This window comes from Herpailurus yagouaroundi, unplaced genomic scaffold, assembly GCF_014898765.1.
Source record: "Herpailurus yagouaroundi ecotype Mexico unplaced genomic scaffold, PumYag 192, whole genome shotgun sequence".
NCBI lineage: Eukaryota > Metazoa > Chordata > Mammalia > Carnivora > Felidae > Herpailurus > Herpailurus yagouaroundi.
Window position 1 is genome coordinate 18,429,936 of NW_024412423.1, and position 23,293 is coordinate 18,453,228.

Genomic DNA, 23,293 nt, shown 5'->3' on the forward strand with positions numbered 1-23,293 from the left:
ATTTGAAGTCATTGCTCATTAACCATTTTGAAACTGCTAGGCCCCTTAAAAATTATCCTAAATCTACTCTGCCTTTGCTTTATAAATTGGACAAAGTCTGGATGACAGCACATCTGTTTACAACATGTTTGCAGTATTTACTGAATATTTTAAGCCCTCCATTGAGACCTAGTGCTAAGGAAAAAAACAACAAAAGGCCTTTAAAAATATTACTGCTCGTTGACAATGTAGCTGGTCACCCTGGTCATCAGCCCTGATGGAGAGGTAGAATGAGATTAATGTTGTTTTCATGCCTAAGACAACATCCATTCTGCAGTCCATGGATTAAGGAGTAATTTTGACTTTCAAGACTTACCCTTTAAAAACTACATTTCCTAAGGCTGTAGCTGCCATAGAATAGATTCCTCTGATGGATCTCGGCAAAGTAAATTGGAAACCTCCTAAAAAGGATTAATCATCCCAGATACCATTAAGAACCTTTGCTATTCATGGAAGAGGTCAAAATAGCAATATGAACATAAGTTTGGAAGTTGATTCTAGCCCTCATTGATGACTATGAGAGGTTTAAGACTTTAGTGGAATAAGTAACTGCAGATGTTATGGAAAGAACAAGACAGCTAGAATTAGAAGTGGAGCCTGAGATGAGACTAAATTGCTATAAGGAGTTGCTTCTTAAGGGTGAGCAATGTGCTTTCTTGTGAATAAAATCTGTGCCTAATGAAGATGCTGTGAAGATTGTTCAAGTGACAACAAAGGATTTAGAATCTTAGTTGATCAAACAGTGGCAGGGTTTGAGAAAAATCCAATTTTGAAAGATGTTCGACTGTGGGTCAAGGGCTATCAAACAGTATTGTATGCTACAGAGAAATCATTCATGAAAGGAAGAGTCCATCAGTGCATCAAATTTCACTGCCTTTTTAAAGAAATTGCCACAGCAACCCCAACCTTACTAGTCAGCAACCATCAACATCAAGGCAAGACCCTCTATCAATAAAGATTGTCTCACTGGAAACTCAGATGATGGTAAGCATTTTATAGGAATTAAGTATTTTTTAAAGTATATACACTTATACACTGTTTTTTTTTTTTTTTTACATGATGCTATCACATATTTGGACTACAGTATAGTATAAATGTAATTTTTATGTGCACTGGGAAACCAAAAAATTCATTGAATTTTAGTAACTTTTGTGATATTTGCTTTATTGCAGTGGTCTAGAACAGAACCTGCAATATCTCCAAGTTATGACAGTAGAGGCAAAAATCTCTTTATTAAATGATCCTGTATATCACACAAAGCATTACAAGAAGCAATTACTATCATCAGCTGGTGCTCTCAAACAGTTTGCTTTCCAGACTTATGAAAGGACTGATATGCAGAGTTTAAATCAACTCTTGGCACACTTGTAGTACATGTTTGAAAAAGACTTAACTACTTTCTTTTCTTTTTAATTAAAACCCATGCCATAAGAAAAGGGCTTTTTAAAATTTAATTACTTCTTATTTTGTAAGTCAAAATGTGAACAGAAAAAAATTATAATCAATACAATAAAGTACCATATATGAATGAAGCAAGAAAGGAGATTTAACTTGGAAAAAAAGTTACACCCACTATTATTTACAGAAATTGGTTGCTAGACAACTACTAGTGGAAGGCAGAAAGGCAAGACTAAAAAAGTATGTTCTGATAAGGAGAACTCAGACCTTGAGATTCCTTCCTTAATTCCACACAGCCAGATTCTTGCACAACTTAAAATATTTTTATAAGTTTTCAATGTGGAAAGTTAATTCTAAGTAATATAATTATAGTAAATATTCAGAGAGTTTAGATAATGAAAGAAATAACAACGTATGGCTTCATATGGTCATCAAAGATTCTGTGACAAATCTACTTTTATTCCTTCCAAATTACCCCAACAGTCCAGGGGGAACATGGGCTTGACAAAAACCATTGCTCTTAGACCCAAATCATTCACTTTCTGGATCAATCACATCAGATACTCTTTTGTTCTTAAGTATTGAGAGAATTAGATTAGAAAATCTCCACCTGGACTAATATTTTACCCTAAAAGGGTATTGCAAAGCTAAAACTCAATTTGTGAAATCTTGTATTTGTCTTCAGAAACCAGTCATACCATTTTAACAATGTACATATGTTTAGTATACATTAGGGAGAAAAAAGAATACCCAAATTATGAATTCTACCTTCATACATTCCAACATTTTTTTTTAATAAAGCAAACACAGGTTTCAGAGAGATTGTAAACCATGCAACATTATCTTTTATTATTTATAGGCTTTTAAAATTATTCCCTCAATCTCTCCATACACAGGCAAAAATACGTATACTATTTAACATATTGGAACTTGCAAATATTGATCATTGCCTAGAGAAGGGAAAATTATCCCTAAAACATGTTTAACCAGGAGGCCAATTCATCTGCCGACCTCCAAGAACATGGAGATGAACGTGATAGACAGACTGTCCCCCATCTGAACCTTCATTCACCACCATTCGATAACCCTTCTTCAGGCCCAGATCAGCAGCACATTTCTTGCCAACAATCATTAAATGTCCAAGAAGCTGGAAAAGAAAAAAAAAGTTTCTTAAGTATAGGCAATTTACAAGTTTTTGCCATTAAATAACATACTACCAAGTTTAAATATTAAAAGACCACCAAGTTGAAACATACCTGTCTGGACAAATTATTTGGTAACTCTTAGTACTAATACAACCTAATTTACAATTAAAAACCCATTAAGATTAGGTATTTATGCATTACTAATTCCAATAAACAAATCAGAGGTAAATCTCAATTAAAACAATGGTAAAATCATATTCCAAGAGGTATTTAAATGTTCTTAATAAAGCAAGACATATCCTGCTTTCTTGTAATAGGAGAGTATATCAATCGGGATAAGTATGGTTAAGCTATGGTAACAACCACCCCAAATACTGGTTTATAACAAAGATACATTTCCTGTGCTCACTACATGTTCATCACAAGTAGACTAGGCTCTAAATAATACATCTTTTTTCACATTGAAACCCAGGCTGAAGGAGTAGTTTCTGTGTGATCATAGGAGGAAAGGGAAGAGAGAACATGACAAACCAGGTACTAGCTCTTACAGTTTCTATGCAAGACATACCACTTCTACTTGCATTTGCTGGCCAAATCAAGTCATATGACCAGGCCTGATATCAATGAGGCAGGAAGTTTTAAAGCACCCGTGAAGGAGAACAGCCAGTACTTACAAACAATTATACAATCAATCACAAGGAGCATTAGGAGAATATTTAACTGAGGCCTGTATGTCTGGCAAAATGAAATAATGATTTTTCTTTCCTTTAATAGCATTAATAGAAGAAGACTCACTGAATTTCCCCTATATGATGTACTGTTTCTTTATTAAGGAAAAATAAGTCTCACCAACTATTCCTCGTTAGGAACCATTTTGTTTAAAAATATTGTGGTGATAGATATTAACTTGAGTTCCTGTGGTCATTTCATAATATACATATATATAAACATTATGTTGTACACCTAAAATTAACAAAACATTATGTGTCATCTCTATTTAAAAAAAAAAAACCCCTCAAATTATTTATACATTGCACTTCCCTAGTGATTATCTGGTTTGTTCCCTCAGTACTGTCCTTAGGAAAACGAAAATGTGACATCACTTTCAGGTCAAAATTCAGTCTCCCAAATTTAAAAAAAAAAGGCAAGAGAATAAACTGTGTTGGTAAATTTACTTACACTTTCATCATCATCTTCTGCTACAGAAATCTGGGATATATGTTTCTTGGGTATCACCAGAAAATGTGTTGGTGCTTGAGGAGAAATGTCATGGAAAGCAAGACACTAGAGATAAGGGGGAAAAAATCAGTTTTAGTATATCATCTTATAGGCTACATTTATTCTTTCACACTAATCCCATGGGAGGCACCGTATTAGATGCTCAGAAATCAGAAGTGTACACAATACATGTGATCCCATGGTCCCTTTTCATGGAACTTACAGCCTAATGGGAAGGCTGGCCTTAAAAACGGGTATAATTAATTAAGTTAGAAATCTACCTATTTGTTACAAAGGAAAAGGGTGAAATACATGATTAACATAGAAGAACCTGATTTTGACTGGGTGATTACAGACAACCATGCTGAGGTGGGGAAATGTACGTATGTATGTATATATGTATGTATGTGTATTTATTTTTGAGAGCAAGAGAGAGACAGACAGACCGACAGAGCCTGAGTGGGGGAAGGACAGAGACAGAGGAAGACACAGAATCCCAAGGAGGCTCCAGGCTCTGTGCTGACAGCTCAGCAGGACTGGAACCCAGGAGCCGTGAGATCATGACCTGAGCTGAAGTCACTCAACCAACTGAGCTACCCCAGGCTCTATGAGTTAGGGAAATTCCAAAAGTTAAGTAGAAATTAGGCATGCTAATCCTTGTCTACCTTTCCAGTAGAAACTGCAAACTCTTCCTGCTGAAATCATATTGTCTTCCATCTCTCTCTACCCTCCCAGGCTTTTTCAAAGACCATTCCCTACTGCAATGGTCCTCTCTCCCCTCTCCAACCCCAACTTCTAACTTAATCTGCTATTCATTTCTCAGCTCCCAGCATATATAAAATTTCTGAAAGAAATCTGATTCCCCTCCCCAACGTCCCTAGGTTAGAAGCCCTGATTGTGCAATTCCCTGTTTGTTTTTTTTTTCCTTTACTGCAGTGATCAGCTTTGTAATCATGTATTTGTCTGATATTTGACTAAGACCTACTTCTTCCCCCCTTACTCAACTATTTAAGTAATATTCTATTCTTTCATTGACACAAGGAGAATAGTTAGCATTTAGACAAATTACATACCACATGAATATTTTTGTATCTCTTGTTCTCTAATGAAGGCGGAAGCTACTTAATAGAACCTAACCCTACTCAAGTGTCTCAGGAGTATTTCTGTTTAGTACTCCACACAAAATGCTGTATCATTTAGACTGCTTCATGCAGTTATACTTCTTGGGGCGTAGGTGGTTCAAAAGTCAATATTTCAATAATTTATAAAAAGCAAGTGAAAATATTTAAAAAGACGCACTTTTTAGAACAATAGAACTTTCTTCCTAGTGACAAATAAAGGTATCCAAATAAAATCACCTAAAGGAATCTAATTAAATTTTGGATAACATTTTGAATCTAAGAATGCCATAGGAGCATCAGAAGAATGTTTCCCTTATATTCTATATTTCTTAAAGTTAATTTAACAGAAAGTTACAAAAGTATTTGTCTAAATCATCCAACCTCCTGCCCAGCTTTGTCTCAGATCCAAACTCATAAATACAACTGCTTACTAAATATTTTATACAAGATGTCACATCAACTCGGACTTTCTCAAACAGAATTTCACCTACGGTGAAATCAACAAAAACTACATGCTCAGTCCCTTTGCAGAAAAACTGCTTCCTGTCAAACAAGAAAGGAACCATTGCTACCGCGCGGGGTCAAAGGAAAGCAAATCCCAGAACCCACTCATCTCAGGGGTGGGGGTGGGGTTGACTGGCTGGCCCTCGCGGAAGCTGACCTTCGACCCCCGCACGCCCCCCGCCACCCCGGTGCCACCGGCCCCAGGCTGTCTGAGCAACGCGGCGCTAAGAGGCAGCCGGGAAGCCCAGGCGGACCCGCTGTGCGCGGGAGATCGCGGAGATTGGGCCCGAGTCAGGGCGCGATCGGATTTCTCCCTGTCAGGCAGAGCGCTGGCGAGATTGTAAGATTCCTGACACCGGCGAGGTCCGAGGCAGCCGCGGAGCCGGCGGGAGCCCACGCCGAGGAGCCAGCGCGTCCCCAACACGCGCCCAGACCTCACGGTGCGGGCCCCGCGGGCGCCGGGCAGCCTGACCCGCGCCCCGGGCTGATAACGCGTAACCGGAGCGCCGGCACGCGCCGGCAGGCCGCCTCGGAGTGGCCGCGGCCCTGCCCGCTGGCTGGGGGCCCGCGGCAGAGGCCGCGCGGGGCGACCGGGTCCCTTCCCTTCGCGGCGCCGCCCGACCCTTCCCTCGACAGGAAACCCGCGTGTCCACGGGCGACTGGCCTGCCTCTGCCCGCCAGCGAGGTGACGCCCGGTCTCTACCTGGTCATCCTCAAAAATGATTTTGGCTGGGATTTCCTTGCGAATGATCTTTCCGAAGATCGTGTCGCCACCAGGCCGGGCGGCCTGAGCCTTGGCGATCTCATCAGCCATCTCGGCCTCCCTCCCGCGCGGCCGCCCCAGGGAGAAGCTCCGGAGGAGGGAGGAGCCGGGGCAGCGGGCAGAGGGCGGGAGTGCGCGGCCAAGCCTGCGCGGGGACCGCTGCTCGGGCTCCCGAGCAGGTCCGGCGCGTGCGCACTGGCGACCTGAGCTGTGGGGTGCAGCGAGCGCGCGGGAGCCTGTAAGAACCGCCCGACTAGACCCGGCGGAAGGGAGGTTCCTGTTCGGAGACTCTAGGGAGCCACATCAAGGTCATTTTTCTTTCTTCCTTTAGTGTGTCTTGGGGAGTGGAGTTACTGTATACGCCCTTCTTCCCTTGCTTTATGGGCACGTGTAGGAAAAAGTAGGTACTGTAACTGAAAAGATTTGATAATCCAAGCATGTTTGCTGTATGAGACACTGTACCACGTAATTTCTCAGCCACAGAAAGTCTTGGCTCCAGTAAGTAAGCCCTCCTTGCGTCAGTTTTTTTCTCCCTCTAGCAGTGGTTCGCACAACATGTTAAAAATCACTTGAGGAACTTTTGAAAAATCCTCTTGAATCTGGCCTCACTCCAGATCAATTAAATCAGACTCCCAGGTTGGGACCCAGGCATCAGTAGTTTGTAATCCTCCCAGGACTCTTCTACAAAGACTTTTTCCCAGAAGTAATCAACATAATGTAAGATGCTCCACCTTAAAGGAACAATGCCTTTCTTAACTTGACATACCCCTTCAAATCTTTGCTGCCTTCTAAAAGTTTTATTTATTCTGTGTCCACCCTCTCATATTTTTTTTTAACCCATTTCCCTCTTGCAATGTCACTAAGGAAGTCCCACTTATAAAATTCTGTTGGCATTTACAATTCTCATCATACTAGACCTCTTGGTATCATTTGCTACTGATGACCATTTCCTCTTTTCAGGTATAGATTTCACTCTCCTAGTCTTCTCTTACCTCTCTGGATGCTATTTCTCCTTCACAGTAACCCTCCAGTTCCAGACTTCTCAATGGGTTCCGTTCTTAGCCTTCTTCTCTAGCTAATATTTAATTTCTACATATCGTTATTAAGAAAAATTAACTATAGCTCCAGGACTACTTATGTGATTATACTTTACCAGTTTGTATTGCTTTGTCCACTACCAATAAAAAATCCTGATAGTAGATCCTTCGAATCTCAAGTGTCCCATTTGCTACTTTTGCTATCAACAACATTATTGGGGCAATTGGCAAAATCTAAGTAATGCCTATAAATTGGATAGTAATTTTGAAAGTTATATTAATTTCCTCACATAACCACAGCAAAATTATCAAAATTAGTTGATATGGGATGGGGTCTTATAATTCAGGTTTCTAAGTGATGTATTTGCTGCTGGCCCTGAAATCATACTTTGAGACCCACTGATGTAAGAGACTGACCTTTTTGTAGAAATAAAAAAACACTGAAGTATTTAGGCGTATAAGGCTATCATGTCCGCAGCTTGGTTTCAAACAGTAAAGAAATGAAGAAAAATGTTCATATATAGAGACCTAGAAAAGGATAACACCATTTGTAGTAAAATGTGAACATTTGGGGAATCCAAGTGAGACATGCAAATCCTGTTATACTTGAAACTTTCTTGTAAGACTGAAATTGTCAAAGTAGAAAGTTAAAAAGAGATATATACTGGTTTGGATAATAAATATGGTCATCTTTCACTCAGATTTTACCATATACAGAATAATGATTCTCTAGTATGTATCTCCTGACCTACCTTACCTCTTAATTCCAGATTGGTCTATAGTATATATATATAGTATATATATATATAGTATATATAGTTTGTATATATATATAGTATATATAGTATATATATATATAGTATATATATAGTATATATAGTATATATATATAGTGTATATAGTATATATTACTACTCACTATCTTAATATGGATGTCTGGCACTTCAAATTTATATTTTTACTCTTTGCACAGTAAACAAACACACAAAACTCCTCTTGGCAGCATTCTACATCTACTATAATACCATTCATCAAATTGCTCAAGTCAAAAGCCTTGAAATCATCCTTAACTCTTCTTTCTCATATTTGCAGTATATATCATACATCTAATCACTCCTCACCTCTTCTACTACATCACCCTAATCCAAGCCATTATCATATCTTGCCTGGAGTACATTGAGAGTCTCCTAGCTAGCCTCTCTGCTTCCTCTGTAGTCAGTTTGCCATTCAGCACACAAAGAAATTTTTATAAAATACCAATCATGATGTCATTCTCCTGCTGGCAAGGCATTTCATCACAGAATTAAATCTGAAATATTGGCCTTGACACATTAGGTTCTTATGCAATCAGGCCCATGGCTACTTCTTCATTTCCTTCCATTTCAACCTTATTAACTAGCTTTACCCCAACTGGGTGTGGTAGGCAGAAGATGTCCTTGCCCTAATCTCTGGAGCCTATGAATATGTTACTTTACGTGGTAAAAGGTATTTCCAAATGTCATTAAATTAAGGATCTTGCAGTAGAAGAGATTGCCTGGATTGTGCAGGTGGGCCCAGTATAATCACAGGGACCTTTGTAAGTGAAAAAGAGACACAGGAAAGAGAGGAGATATGATGATGGAAATAGAGGTGACAGTCAAAGATTGAAGATGCTCTCCTGTTGGCTTTGAAGATGGAAGGGACCACAAACAGGTAGCATTCCAGAAGTCACAAATCTGAGTTTCACTGGGCTAAAATCATGGTGTTATCAGGGCTGCATTCCTTCTAGAGTCTCTAGAGAAGAACAGTTCCCCTTCCTTACCTTCTAGAGGGTACCGGCATTTCTTGGCTTGAGGCCTTTTCCTCTATCTTCAGAGCCAACAGCAGAGTATCTTCAAACCTCTCCCTGTCTCTCCTTCCTTTTTCCACTTCTAAGGATCCTTGTGATTACATTGGGCCCACCAGACAATCCAGGATAATTTTCCCATTTCAAAAGCCTTAATTTAATCACATCTGTAACGTGCCTTTTGTCATATAAGGTAACATCTTCAGAAGTTCCTAGGATTTAAACACTACACCTTTTGGAGTCCTTCATTCTGCCTACTGTATAACTGCATGAACTTATGTGAGGAACAATTTGGAATTTCTTGTTCAGTTCTGGGTCCCATACTTTGAGATGTTACCAAACTCATACTCCTAGAATAACCAATATAGTCACCTCATTTATGGAACAGCTGAACAAACCATACAGATTTATCTGAGAGAAGCTTTAGTACTGAACCGATTAGGGCACTATGGGAACTGTATTTTCAAGTATTGGCAGGTGAGGGGGTTTGCTTAACTGAATACAGGACCCTAGTTAGCCAGAAATTATAACAATAAATTACGAATTTTCAGGAAACTGCTATGATTCTAAATTGGAAATAAAGAAAAGCATGTTTCAATCATTCTTTACAAATCAGAAGGCAGAATCATGTAGTGTCACTAGATCATCTATTGTTTCCTGGATATTTTTCCTGTTTCCAGTATATTTGGTTTAATTGCTTGGTTATGTTAAACACTCATCTGCAGATCTAAGGAATTATAATAAAAAAAATCAACTATTATCTTGCTAGTCTCATGATGATTTGCAATATTCTTTAAAATGACGTAAATCACAGAGAAGGAAAAAGGTCTTTAAGATCCACTGCTTCAAATCTTTCATTCCTAATAAAAAGTCGGTTTTAACTAAACGTTAACCTGAAAGGCTGTGAGGTAGGGAAGGCAAACAGCGATTATGCAATGGGGGAAAGGTTTAGATTTTTCTTGAAGCTTGCAAGGTCCTAAGTTAAAATGTACTTAAATAACATTTCCGACCTCTTGACCAGCAAAACCAAGGAGTAGAGTAAGCCAAGCAGAATGTGTCGAGGGTAAGACTGGATTTTCAGGTGCAACATAGGGTTTGGTATCCCAGACCTCTATTTACTAGCCGTATGGTCTTGATTAAGTAACTATCTCACCTTTTCGGGGAATTAATTTAGACAAGCGCTTTGGGGCATCAGCATTCCAATCAACAGCCGCTGTAGTAGTTAGGGTTTGGCCCTTATTTACGCACATTTTCGCAACTAGGAAACGTTAACATAAGTGTTCTTTAATTGATAAATCCAACCCCCAAACAACAGGTATAACGTATCGATCCAGAAACCATCCACTAAACGTAACGGACTCTCTCCGAGACCGGAAGTGACTCTGCCCCTAGCTAACATGGCGTCCAGGTAATTTCCGTTCTCCTCTCTCCGGTAATTGAGCTCGGCACTTTCTCGCGGTTTTACCAGACTGCGGGAGTTTAGCAAACTGTCTTCCAGGGGCCTCTGTGGGGGCGGGTTATGAAGGGGATTCTGCGCAGTGATTGGTTGCGGCACGATAGGAACGTGACTTCAGGTAGTTGGATAGTCCACGCCAGGCAGTGATTGGTTGTCGAGAGGCGTGGTGACTCGACCACTGAAGAAGTAGCCGCCGCGGCGCGGAGAGCCATGGGTCAGGCGGCCAAGGTGACAGGGTCCGGGGAGGGCATGGGTACGATAGCGACGGGGAGGGAAAGCGGCGGCCTTGCTAAGCTTGTCTGTAACTTCAGTAGATACGGGTTTAGGATCCTTCACGGAGGATGTGAACGTTGCCGCTGTGGACCCCGGTGACCAACCCCGAAGGGCCGTCGAGGTTTTGTGCTGGTGCGGAGGGAGGGCAACACCAGTGCTTCCCCCCTCTTTTTCTGGGGTGCCAAAGTATGTGTTTCTAAGCCATGCAAGGCTGCGCTTGAGTTCTGCCCCTGTTTCATCCCCACACTGAACGTTTGAGGGACCACTTTTACATCCTTGAAAGGTGGACGAAACGCCAAATGCACTCCTGCGCCACAACCATCCGATGAGATGAGATGAAAAGTTCAGTCAGATAACCGGAAAGTACACTGAAGTCTGGGAACCAAGGAAACCGAGGACCCTCAGAATCATTTGTCAAAAATTAACACCTGAGGAGACAACAGAATCCTGTGAGACCTGAGTGCTCTGAATGAGCTTGGGAAGTGATGGGCCCACCAGGCACTTCGCTGAAGACCTGGTCTCAGATTCATTTCTCCTTAAAATGATAAAGGTTCCTGGCTGGGGCACACTTCTCAAGACTAGCCAGTCCTAACCTTAAATAAGAGCGTGACCTGTTGGGGGCTGTCACTGTTGCTGCAGTATAAGCCTGGAAAGGTGTAGTGAGGAAAAGCACTGCTTATAGTTGGTCAACAATAAGGAACAAACAAGCGGTGCCTCGTGTTTTAGTGAATTTGGTGTTCCTACTACATTTTAGTATATGTCACAGCACCAATAGAAACAATTTTAAAGAATTATTCAAATGATTTATTGCATATCCATTATAGCTATCAGTAATGCCTTCAAGCCAGCATTTAGCCCTGTACAGTGTCTAGGCATAGTGGATGCAAGATAAACAGACTATCTTTGCTTCGTAAAGAAATCTAGCAGATAGGAAGATTTCGAATGGAAAATACAGTGTATTTTGTGAGCTTATTACTGGCATTTAACCTCTAGAGGGACGCAAAAAAATACATGTCATAGAAGTAGAAGTTGACTCCTGAAGTTTGATTAGAAATTTGCTAGGAGGGAAAAAAAATTGATAGGTGAAGAGAGAAAAGAATATTCCAGAAAGAGGAAGTACTATATGGAAAGTCATTGAAGTGGGAAGTTGCTTGAAAAACTTTAATACAAAATAAATTAAATAGGATTCATTCCAAAAACACTTTTGGGAAGATCTACCATGTATAGAAGGTACTTATGGTAAGTGTGAAGAATACAAAAGTGACCAAGAAGTCTTTGAGGAAGTATGGGACCACAGCAAGTAAGCATTTGGTTAACATACAGTGTGGGAGGTACCCAGTGCTGTGGTTGTCCCTCAGGAACATATAACCCAGACGTATAAAGGACAGGTAAGTAATGACTATCTAAAGAGAAACCCAGGGGTGCCTGGGCGGCTCACTTGGTTAGGCATTTGACTTTGGCTCAGGTCATTATTTCTTCGTTCGGGAGTTCAAGCCCTGCATGGGGCTCTCTGCTGTCAGCACCGAGCCCACTCTGGATCCTCTCTCTCTGTCTCTCAAAAACAAACATTAAAAAAATTTTAAGGGAAACCTGGTTCCGAAAATTTCCCATATACTCTTAATATTAATCCATTATAAGAAAATTGAGACAAAGGCTGAGTAACTTGTCCAAGCTTAAAATAAATGTCAATGTCCTATTCCAACTGATCTGCCTGTAACAAAAATCCACTTTCCATATATGCTACCTAAGTTATCTAATATAAGCAAATGAGGAAGACAACATAATCTGTAACTTAGTTTTCTTCCTTTTAATAAAAAAATTTTTAATATGAAATTTATTGTCAAATTGGATTCCATACAACACCCAGTGTTCATCCCAACGGGTGCCCTCCTCAATGCCTATCACCCACTTTTCCTTCCCTCCCACCCCCCATCAATCCTCTGTTTATTCTCAGTTTTTAGGATCCACGTAAGAGTGAAAATATATGGTATCTGTCTTTCTCTGTATGACTGATTTCACTTAGCATAACACCCTCCAGTTCCATCCAGGTTGCTACACAGGGCCATATTTCATTCTTTGTTATTGCCAGGTAGTATTCCATTGTGTTTATAAACCACAATTTCTTTATCCATTCATCAGTTGATGGACATTTAGGCTCTTTCCATAATTTGGCTATTGTTGAAAGTGCTGCTATAAACATTGGGGTACAAGTGCCCCTATGCATCAGTACTCCTGTATCCCTGAGGCAAATTCCTAGCAGTGCTATTGCTGGGTCATAAGGTAGACCTATTCTTAATTTTTTGAAGAACCTCCACACTGTTTTCCAGAGTCTTGCACCAGTTTGCATTCCCACCAATAGTGCAAGAGGGTTCCTGTTTCTCCACATCCTCTCCAGCATCTATAGTCTCCTGATTTGTTCATTTTGGCCACTCTGACTGGCATGAGGTAATATCTCAGTGTGGTTTTGATTTGTATTTCCCTGATGAGTGATGCTGAGCATCTTTTCATGTGCCTGTTGGCCATCTGGATGTCTTCCTTAGAGAAGTGTCTATTCATGTCTTCTACCGATTTCTTCACTGGATTATTTGTTTTTCAGGTGTGGAGTTGGTGAGTTCTTAATAGATTTTGGAAACTAGCCCTTTGTCCGATATGTCATTTGCAAATATCTTTTCCCATTCTGTCGGTTGCCTTTTAGTTTTGTTGATGGTTTCCTCTGCAGTGCAGAAGCTTTTTATCTTCATGAGGTCCCAATAGTTCATTTTTGCTTTTAATTCCCTTGCCTTTGGAGATGTGTCGAGTAAGAAAATGCTGTGGCTGAGGTCAAAGAGGTTTTCTCCTGCTTTCTCCTCTAGAGTTTTGATGGTTTCCTGTCTCACATTCAGATCCTTCATCCATTTTGAGTTTATTTTTGTGAATGGTGTAAGAAAATGGTCTAGTTTCATTCTTCTGCATGTTGCTGTCCAGTTCTCCCAGCACCATTTGTTAAAGAGACTGTCTTTTTTCCATTGGGTATTCTTTCCTGCTTTGTCAAAGATTAGTTGGCCATACGTTTGTGGGTCCAATTCTGTACTCTCTATTTATTCCATTGGTCTGTATGTCTGTTTTTGTGCCAGTACCATGCTATCTTGATGATTACAGCTTTGTAGTAGAGGCTAAAGTGTGGGATTGTGATGCCTCCCTCTTGGGTCTTCTTCTTCAATATTTATTTTGGTTATTCGAGGCTTTTTGTGGTTCCATACAAATTTTAGGATTGCTTGTTCTAGCTTCGAGAAGAATGCTGGTGCAATTTTGATTGGGATTGCATTGAATGTGTAGATTGCTTTGGGTGGTATTGACATTTTAACAATATTTATTCTTCCAATCCATGAACACGGTATGTTTTTCCATTTCTTTATATCTTCTTCAATTTCCTTCATCAGCTTTCTATAGTTTTCAGCATACAGGTCTTTTACATCTTTGGTTAGATTTATCCGTAGGTATTTTATGCTTCTTGGTGCAATTGTGAATGTGATCAGTTTCTTTATTTGTCTTTCTGTTGCTTCATTATTAGTGTATAAAAATGCAACTGATTTCTGTACATTAATTTTGTATCCTGTGATGTTGCTGAATTCATTATCAGTTCTAGCAGACTTTTGGTGGATTCATTTGGGTTTTCTATGTATACTATCATGTCATCTGCAAAAAGTGAAAGCTTGACTTCATCTTTGCCAATTTTGATGCCTTTGATTTCCTTTTGTTGTCTGATTGCTGATGCTAGCACTTCAACACTGTGTTAAACAACAGCGGTGAGAGTGGACATCCCTGTCCTCTTCCTGATCTCAGGGGGGAAAGCTCTCAGTTTTTCCCCACTGAGGATGATATTAGCTGTAGGCTTTTCATAGATGGCTTTTATGATGTTTAAATATTTGGGGCGCCTGGGTGGCGCAGTCGGTTAAGCGTCCGACTTCAGCCAGGTCACGATCTCGCGGTCCGGGAGTTCGAGCCCCGCATCAGGCTCTGGGCTGATGGCTCAGAGCCTGGAGCCTGTTTCGGATTCTGTGTCTCCCTCTCTCTCTGCCCCTCCCCCGTTCATGCTCTGTCTCTCTCTGTCCCAAAAATAAATAAAACGTTGAAAAAAAAATTTAAATATGTTCCTTCTATTCTGACTCTCGAGGGTTTTTATTAAGAAAGGATGCTGAATTTTGTCAAATGCTTTTTCTCCATCAATTGACAGGATCATATGGTTCTTTTCTTTTATTAATGTGATGTATCACATTAATTGATTTGCAAATATTGAACCAGCCCTGCAGCCCAGGAATGAATCCCACTGGATCATGGTGAATAATTCTTTTTTTATGCTGTTGAATTCTATTTGCTAGTATCTTATTGAGAATTTTTGCATCCACATTCATCAGGGATATTGGCCTTTCTTTTTTTGCTGGGTCTCTGTCTGGTTTGGAATCACAGTAATGGTGGCTTCATAGAATGAGTCTGGAAGTTTTCCTTCCCTTTCTATTTTTTGGAACAGCTTGGCAAGGATAGGTATTATTTCTGCTCTAAATGTCTGGTAGAATTCCCCAGGGAAGCCATCTGGTCCTGGACTATTTGTTGGGAGATTTTTGATAAGTGATTCAATTTCTTCACTGGTTATGGGTCTGTTCAAGTTTTCTGTTTCTTCCTGTTTGAGTTTTGGAAGTGGGTGGGTGCTTAGGAATTTGTTCCATTTCTTCTAGGTTGTCCAGTTTGTTGGCATATAATTTTTCATAGTATTCCTTGATAATTGCTTGTATTTCTGAGGGACTGGTTGTAATAATTCCATTTTCATTCATGATTTTATCTATTTGGGTCATCTCCCTTTTCTTTTTGAGAAGCCTGGCTAGAGGTTTATCAATTTTGTTTATTTTTTCAAAAAACCAACTCTTGGTTTCATTGATCTGCTCTACAGTTTTTTTAGGTTCCATATCGTCTATTTCTGCTCTGATCTTTATTATTTCTCTTCTTCTCATGGGTTTGGGGTGTCTTTGCTGTTCTGCTTCTATTTCCTTTAGGTGCGCTGTTAGATTTTGCATTTGGTATTTTTCTTGTTTCTTGAGATAGGCCTGGATTGCAATGTATTTTCCTCTCAGGATTGCCTTAGCTGCATCCCAAAGCGTTTGGATTGTTGTATTTTCATTTTCATTTGTTTCCATATGTTTTTAAATTTCTTCTCTAATTGCCTGGTTGACCCATTCCTTCTTTAGTAGGGTGTTCTTTAACCTCCATGCTTTTGGAGGTTTTCCAGGTTTTTCCTGTGGTTGATTTCAAGCTTCATGGCACTGTGGTCTGAAAGTGTGCATGGTATGATCTCATTTTTTGTATACTTATGAAGGGCTGTTTTGTGACCCAGTATGTGATCTATCTTGGAGAATGTTCCATGTGCACTGGAGAAGAAAGTATATTCTGTTGCTTTTGGATGCAGAGTTCTAAATGTATCTGTCAAGTCCATTTGATCCAATGTATCATTCAGGGCCCTTGTTTCTTTATTGATCTTGTGTCTAGATGTTGTATCCGTTGTTGTAAGTGGGGTATTAAAGTCCCGTGCAGTGACCACATTCTTATCCATAAGGTTGCTTATGTTTGTGATTAATCATTTTATATATTTGGGGGCTCCTGTATTCAGCACATAGACATTTATAATTGTTAGCTCTTCCTGATGGATAGACCCTGTGATTATTATATAATGCCCTTCTTCATCTCTTGTTACAGCCTTTAATTTAAAGTCTAGTTTGTCTAAGTATGACTACTCCAGCTTTCTTTTGACTTCCAGTGGCATGATAACTAGTTCTCCATCCCCTCACTTTCAATCTGAAGGTGACCTCAGGTCTCAAATGAGTCTCTTGGAGATAGCAAATAGATGGGTCTTGGTTTTTTTTTGTTTTTTTTACCCATTCTGATACCCTATGTCTTTTGGTTGGAGCATTTAGTCCATTTACATTCAGTGTTATTATTGAAAGATACGGGGTTTAGAATCATTGTGATGTCTGTAGGTTTCATGCTTGTAGTAATGTCTCTGGTACTTTGTGGTCCTTGCAACATTTCACTCGCAGAATCCCCCTTAGGATCTCTTGTAGGGCTGGTTTAGTGATAATGAATTCCTTCAGTTTTTGTTGTTTGGGAAAACCTTTATCTCTCCTTCTATTCTGAATGACAGACTTGCTGGATAAAGGAATGTTGACTGCATATTTTTTCTGTTCATCACATTGAAGATTTCCTGCCATTCCTTTCTGACCTGCCAAGTTTCACTACATAGGTCTGCTACTATTCTTATGTGTCTAGCTTTGTAAGTTAGAGCATGTTCAACCCTGGCTGCTTTCAGAATTTTCTGTTTATCCTTGTATTTTGTCAATTTCACTATGATAGGTTATGCAGAAGATCGTTTCAAATTACATCTGGAGGGAGTTCTCTGTGCCTCTTGGATTTCAATGCCTTTTTCCTTCCCCAGGTCAAGGAAGTTCTCAGCTATGCTTTGTTCAAGTACACCTTCAGCCCCTTTCTCTCTCTCTTCTTCTTCTTCTGGAATTCCTATGATATGGATATTGTTCCATTTGATTGCATCACTTAGTTCTCTAATTCTCCCCTCATACTCCTGGATTTTTATATCTCTCTTTTTCTCAGCCTCCTCTTTTTCTATAATTTTATCTTCTGATTCACCTATTCTCTCCTCTGCCTCTTCAATCCATGCTATGGCTGCCTCCATTTTATTTTGCACCTCATTTATAGCATTTTTTACCTCCTCATGACTATTTGTTAGTCCCTTGATCTCTGTAGCAATAGATTCTCTGCTGTCCTCTATGCCTGTTTCAAGCCCAGTGATTAATTTTATTACTGTTATTCTAAATTCTTGTTCCGTTATATTGCTTAAATATTTTTTGATCAATTTGTTAGTTGTCGCTACTTCCTGGGGTTTCTTTTGAAGAGAATTCTTCTGTTTCATCATTTTGGGTAGTCCCTACCGTAGCTCCAAACTGCAGGGCACTTCTCCTGTGCTCTCCGGAGTAACTTGTGTTGGTGGGCAGGGCTGCAGTCAGACCCAATGTCTGCCCTCAGCCCACCGCTGGGGCCACAGTCAGACTTGTGTGTACCTTATCTTCCCCTCTCCCAGAGGCAGGACTCACTGTGGAGTGGTGTGGCCCCTGTCTGGGCTTCTTGCGCACTGCCAGGCTTGTGGTGACGCTTCGATGGTATCTGGCCAAGGGTGTTTTAGCTGGGGTGGATCCGCAAGGTGCACAGGGGTGGGAGGGGTAGGCTTAGCTAGCTTTGCCTTTGGTGGTCTCCTGTGGGAGGGGCCCTGCAGCACCGGAGTGATGGATCCACAGAAGCACAGCGTTGGGCATTTGCGGGGTGCAAGCAAGTGCGGTGACAGGAACTGGTTCCCTTTGGAATATCAGCTGGGGAATGGGAGTATTGATGACATTTTCTTTTCCTTACACTAGTTCCTTTAAGTTTTCATTTAAAGTCCAGTTAACATACAATATAGTATTAGGTATACAGTTATACAGGTAATGCCTGTAATACAGGTATTACAACACCTGGTGCTCATCATAAGTGCCCTCCTGAATCCCCCTCACCTACATAGTCCATCCCCCTGCACCACCACCTCCCCACTGGTAACCATCAGTTTGTCCTGTATAGTTTAGGGTCTGTTTCTTGGTTTGCTTCTCTCCGTTTCTTTTTTCCCTTTGCTCATTTATTTTGTTTCTTAAATTCCACCCATGAGTGAAATCATATGGTATTTGTCTTTCTCTGACTGACTTATTTCACTTGGCATAATACTCTCAAGTTCCATCCATGTCATTGCAAATGGTAAGATTTCATTCTTTTTGATGGCTGAGTAGTATTCCATTTTGTATATATATTTATCACATCTTCTTTATCCATTCATCACTTGATGGACACTTGAACTGTTTCCATAATTTTGCTATTGTAAATAATGCTACTATAAACATCAGGATGCATATAACCCTTTAAATTAGTATTTTCATATTCTTTGAGTAAATACCTAGTAGTGCAATTGCTGGATCATGGGGCAGTTCTATTTTTAACTTTCTGAGAAACCTACGTAAAGTTCTCAAGAGTAGTTGCACCAGTTTGCATTCCCACAACACTGCAAGAGGGTTCCCCTTTCACCACATCCTCGCCAATACCTGTTATTTCTTGTGTTTTTGAGTTGAGCCATTCTGACAGGTGTGAGGGCATATCTCGTTGTGGTTTTGATTTGTATTTCCCTGATGATGAGTGACGTTAAGTGCCTTCATTTGTCTGTTAGTGATCTGTATGCCTTTTGGAAATGTCTATTTATGTCTTCTGCCCCTTTTTAATTGGATTATTCATCTTTTGAGTATTGAGTTTTGTAACTTCTTTGTATGTTTTAGATATTAACCCTTTATCAGATATGTCATTTGCAAATATCTTCTCCCATCCTGGAGGTTGCCTTTTAGTTTTGTGGATGACTTTCTTTGCTGTGCAGAAGCCTTTTATTTTGATGTAGTCCCAATAGTTTATTTTTGCTTTTGTTTCCCTTGCCTCAATAGACATACCTAGTTTGAAGTTGCAATGGACAATGTCAAATAGGATTTTTATGGTTTCATATCTAACATTTAAGTCTTTAATCTATTTTGAATTTATTTTTGTGTATACTAGTTCTTAAATTAGGGACACTGGCTTTTGTATTAATGACATTACTTTCTTTTTTCCCTAAACAGCATGTAAAATTTACTTAACTTTACATTTCCCTCAATCCCATGCAACTTGTCTTCCACCATTCTTGTAATATTAAACTGCCTAGGTTTCTATGATACTCGATTACCTTTAAAGTCCATATTTCTACAAACAGTCTTTTCAAGGCAGTCTGAGCTTTTACTGTCACAACTTCAAAATTCTGTCAGACTCTACACATCTCGATTTCAAAGCCACTTCCATATTTTTAGGTACTTGTTATAGTGGTACCCGATTTCCCAGTATTAAAATCTGTTTTAGTTTCCTATGGCTAGGTGGCTTAAGGCAACAGAAGTATATTGTCTCATAGTTCTGGAGGCTAGAAATGAAATGAAATGAAAATGAGAATGTAAAGAAATGAAAGTGCCAGGAGAGCCATGCTCCCTCTGAAACTGGGTAGAGTCTCCCCAGCTTCTGATGGTGGCTGTCAATCTTTGATGTTCGTTGGCTTGTTGGCTTGCTCTTACCTCACTCTAATGTTTGTCTCCATCTTCATATGGCAGTCTGTGTGTGTCTCTGTGTTCACATGGCATTTTCCTCTTAAGGATACCAGTTATATTGTATCCATTAAAGTGGAGTCCACTTTAATGACCTCATCTTAATTATATCTTTAATGACCCTATTTCCAAATAAAGTCACATTTACAAGTACTAGGGACTAGGACTTCAACATGTCCTTTGGGGGAAGCACAATTCGTGCTATAACAGTATGGGTATATCACATTTTATTTACCTCTTCATGAATTGATAGAAAATTGGGTTGTTTCTACTTTTTTGACTATTGTGAATAATGGTACTGTAATCGTTCATGTATAAGTTTTTATATAAGGGTATGTTTTCATTTCTCTTGGATATATACCTAAGCATGGAATTGCTAGAAAATGTGGTAACTTTATGTTCAACTTTTTGAGCAGCTGCCCAACTATTTTCCAGACAGCTGCACCATTTTACATTCGTACCAACAATGTATGAGTTCTAATTTTTGCACATTCTTGCAATGCTTGTTACTGATTTTCTTTTTCGTTATAGCCATTCTGCTGGGGTTAAGTGTATTTCACTGAGATTTACATTTATATTTCCCAGATGCCAGATTATGTTAAGCATCTTTTCATGGTCTTAATGACCATTTGTCTATCTTTAGAGAAATGTCTGTTCATATCCTTTGTCTGTGTTTTTATTGTTGAGTTGTGAAAGTTCTTTTTATGTTCTAGATACTGTCCCCTTACCAGATATATGGTTGGTAAATATTTTCTTCCAATGTGTGCTTGTCTTTAACTCTTTTTTGATAAAGTCCTTTCACTTTCTCTTTTTAAAAAAAATTTGTTTTTTTTTAGTTTTTATAAAGGTGATCAATGTGAAAAGTTTAAGAAGTCAAATAGTGTTGAACAGAAACTAATAGATGTCTCCTTCCTTCTACATACTCCCAATTCCTGCTCCCCAGAGATAAGTGTTTTTAGTCAATTTAGCTATTTTCATATTTACCTCCATGTTTCTAAATAACATGTTTAAACTGCTATTCATTGGGTTTTTTTTCTCTTTGAGGATAATTATTTACTGACTTTTAACAATGGAAGTTAAGGACCAAGCTAAGCTCCCTCCTTATACCTTAGTCTTCTTGTTATATAAATTTTGGTGTATCAGTTTTCATTTTTGATATTACTATGACTGTATAAAATTGTCCACAGTTGAGTCCTCTAATATATGATTACATTGCCTTTCTTTTCTTTGTTTTTCTTGAAATTAATAATTTTGTTTTTATTATCATTGGTTAGTTTCCTACTTATCTGTTCCCAAATTCAGTTTGATTTTTTTCCTAGGAACATCTTTTCTAGAGCAGTTCAACCTTGGCTGTAGTCTAGACTCTTTTCCAGGGTGGGCACACAAATGCTGACATGTATTTGTCCTCCACCATCATCTCTGTGTTGGATCACCTCTCTCACTGGTTCCCATGTTTTGTCTTTTGTAGTTCGTCCCCTTGTGAAGCATTTGCATTTTTGAAAATGTCTGTTTGCCTTTGTAGTTAGGTGTAGTATATAGTAGTAACTATATACATAGTTAGCTATGTATGGTATTTTGAGCTGGACATTTTTTTTTTCAAAGCTTGAAAATCTTAAACCATTGTCTTCTCATAATGATGTTATTTAGAAGTCAAGTGCCAGTCTGATTTTCTGTTTTTTATATGTGAGTTGTTTTTTATCTTTGAGATTTTCCTTTTTTTTTTTTTTTTTTAGCATTGTGCTGAACTTATATCATGATGTCCTATCGTATGGGTTTTGTGTTGGGTACTTGGTGAAACTTTATCAATCTAGTATCTCAAGTGCCTTAGTTGGTGATATTTTCTTAATTTTCTCCCCCTTTTAATTTCCTTTGTCTCTTTTCTCTGTTTCTTCTTGTTGGAAATCCTATTAATGTAATTGTTGTTTCATCTAGATTATGCTCTTAATTTTCTTTCTTTTCTCCCCTCAGTTTCTACCTCTGAATTTTTTTTTTTTTTAATTTTTTTTTTTCAACGTTTATTTATTTTTGGGACAGAGAGAGACAGAGCATGAACAGGGGAGGGGCAGAGAGAGAGGAAGACACAGAATCGGAAACAGGCTCCAGGCTCTGAGCCATCAGCCCAGAGCCTGACGCGGGGCTCGAACTCACGGACCGCGAGGTCGTGACCTGGCTGAAGTCGGACGCTTAACCGACTGCGCCACCCAGGCGCCCCGTCTACCTCTGAATTTTTATTCTACTTCTCAACTATTTTTCTCAACTTAATATTTGCTATCGCTCATTTGCTATCTGAGAGCTTTTGGGAATTTTCTGAATGTTTCTTTGTTAATTTACTATAACTTCTTTTTATTGTTACAATGTCTTTGCAGTCACTTTGTTTCTGAGTAAGTTCATTGTGATGGTTTGGTTTTTGTTTTGTTTTATTTATTTATTATTTGTTTATTATTTATTTATTTTATTTTATTTATTTATTTTTTGCTACATGTTTCTTGTTTCTGTTTTGGTGTCTGTCTTTGATGTTTGGTAAATATATGTAAATATTTAAAACCATTCCTAGCACACAGGATATACTCAGTAAATAAATATTAGGTATTTTGTCTAGTGAATAAACGAGGAAAGGAGGGAATGGGGGCAGAGTGACAAATCTGTGTTAAGTAGTCTAAGCTAAATGATCACCCAACTACAGAGGCAGGTAGACATTTTCAAAAATGCAAATGCTCTACCACAAGAGGATGAACTTGAATAATGTTCAGGGATGGAGAATATCGAAAACATTAGAGAAACATTCCTAAGGTTTCCACATGAAAAGTAATGTAGACTTACAGAATCACCTAAAGATTTCAAGCTTGAGACATTCAGTGTCTCCTATTCTCTGAAATTAAGAAGACAGGAGAAAAAGCAATATTGGGGCAACAGGATTGAGTATGTTTTTAGATTTGAGAAGTGCGAAGTAGACTTAGTTTAACGCTAAAGACTCTACATAGTCTGTCTTCTACCCAAATGTCAGGCTTTGTTCTCTGTTTCTTTAACATAGCCTTAGAATATTCATTAGTCTCAGTATTCTGCTTCTCTTTTGGGAAATCACAATCACACTTTGTTAAATTATCTGTAACATCTTGCTTTTTGGTCTCTTAAGATATATACCAGGTTCATGAGTTTGTGTATGTGTGTGTAAAACTTTAAGAACAGATGAAGTCCTCAATATGTTAAGAAAAGTGAGAGTACAAACCAGACTGACAAAGTTTGTTAGTAGTTGATAGTATACTGGTTTTGACAGGGGGATTATT

At 39.1% G+C, this 23,293-nt stretch overlaps 2 protein-coding genes across 2 annotated transcripts in view; one reads left to right on the forward strand and one right to left on the reverse strand.

The window, feature by feature from the left end:
* Positions 1-1,252: 1,252 nt before the first annotated feature.
* HINT1 (histidine triad nucleotide binding protein 1) lies at positions 1,253-6,337 on the reverse strand. The gene is made up of 3 exons (XM_040444387.1): positions 6,129-6,337; positions 3,762-3,866; positions 1,253-2,584 (listed from the first exon to the last, which is right to left on the reverse strand). Exons 1-3 carry the CDS (start codon positions 6,237-6,239, stop codon positions 2,420-2,422), a joined length of 381 nt encoding a protein of 126 aa, XP_040300321.1. The 5' UTR covers positions 6,240-6,337; the 3' UTR covers positions 1,253-2,419.
* A 4,237-nt stretch (positions 6,338-10,574) lies between these two features.
* The window catches only part of LYRM7 (LYR motif containing 7), a 32,328-nt gene continuing 19,609 nt past the window's right edge, over positions 10,575-23,293 (forward strand). The window contains exon 1 of the mRNA XM_040444388.1: positions 10,575-10,734. Within this exon, the coding sequence (XP_040300322.1) occupies positions 10,717-10,734 (18 nt within the window). The 5' untranslated portion in view covers positions 10,575-10,716. The remainder of the gene's footprint in view (positions 10,735-23,293) is intronic.

Excerpts from the sequence above, each read along its gene's own strand:
- HINT1 (XM_040444387.1), bottom strand. The coding sequence starts at position 6,239 with ATGGCTGATGAGATCGCCAAGGCTCAGGCCGCCCGGCCTGGTGGCGAC. Across the intron at positions 3,867-6,128 it reads TCATTTTTGAGGATGACCAG|TGTCTTGCTTTCCATGACAT; the intron begins GTAGAGACCGGG and ends CCTTATCTCTAG. Across the intron at positions 2,585-3,761 it reads CAGAAGATGATGATGAAAGT|CTTCTTGGACATTTAATGAT; the intron begins GTAAGTAAATTT and ends TTTCTTTTCCAG.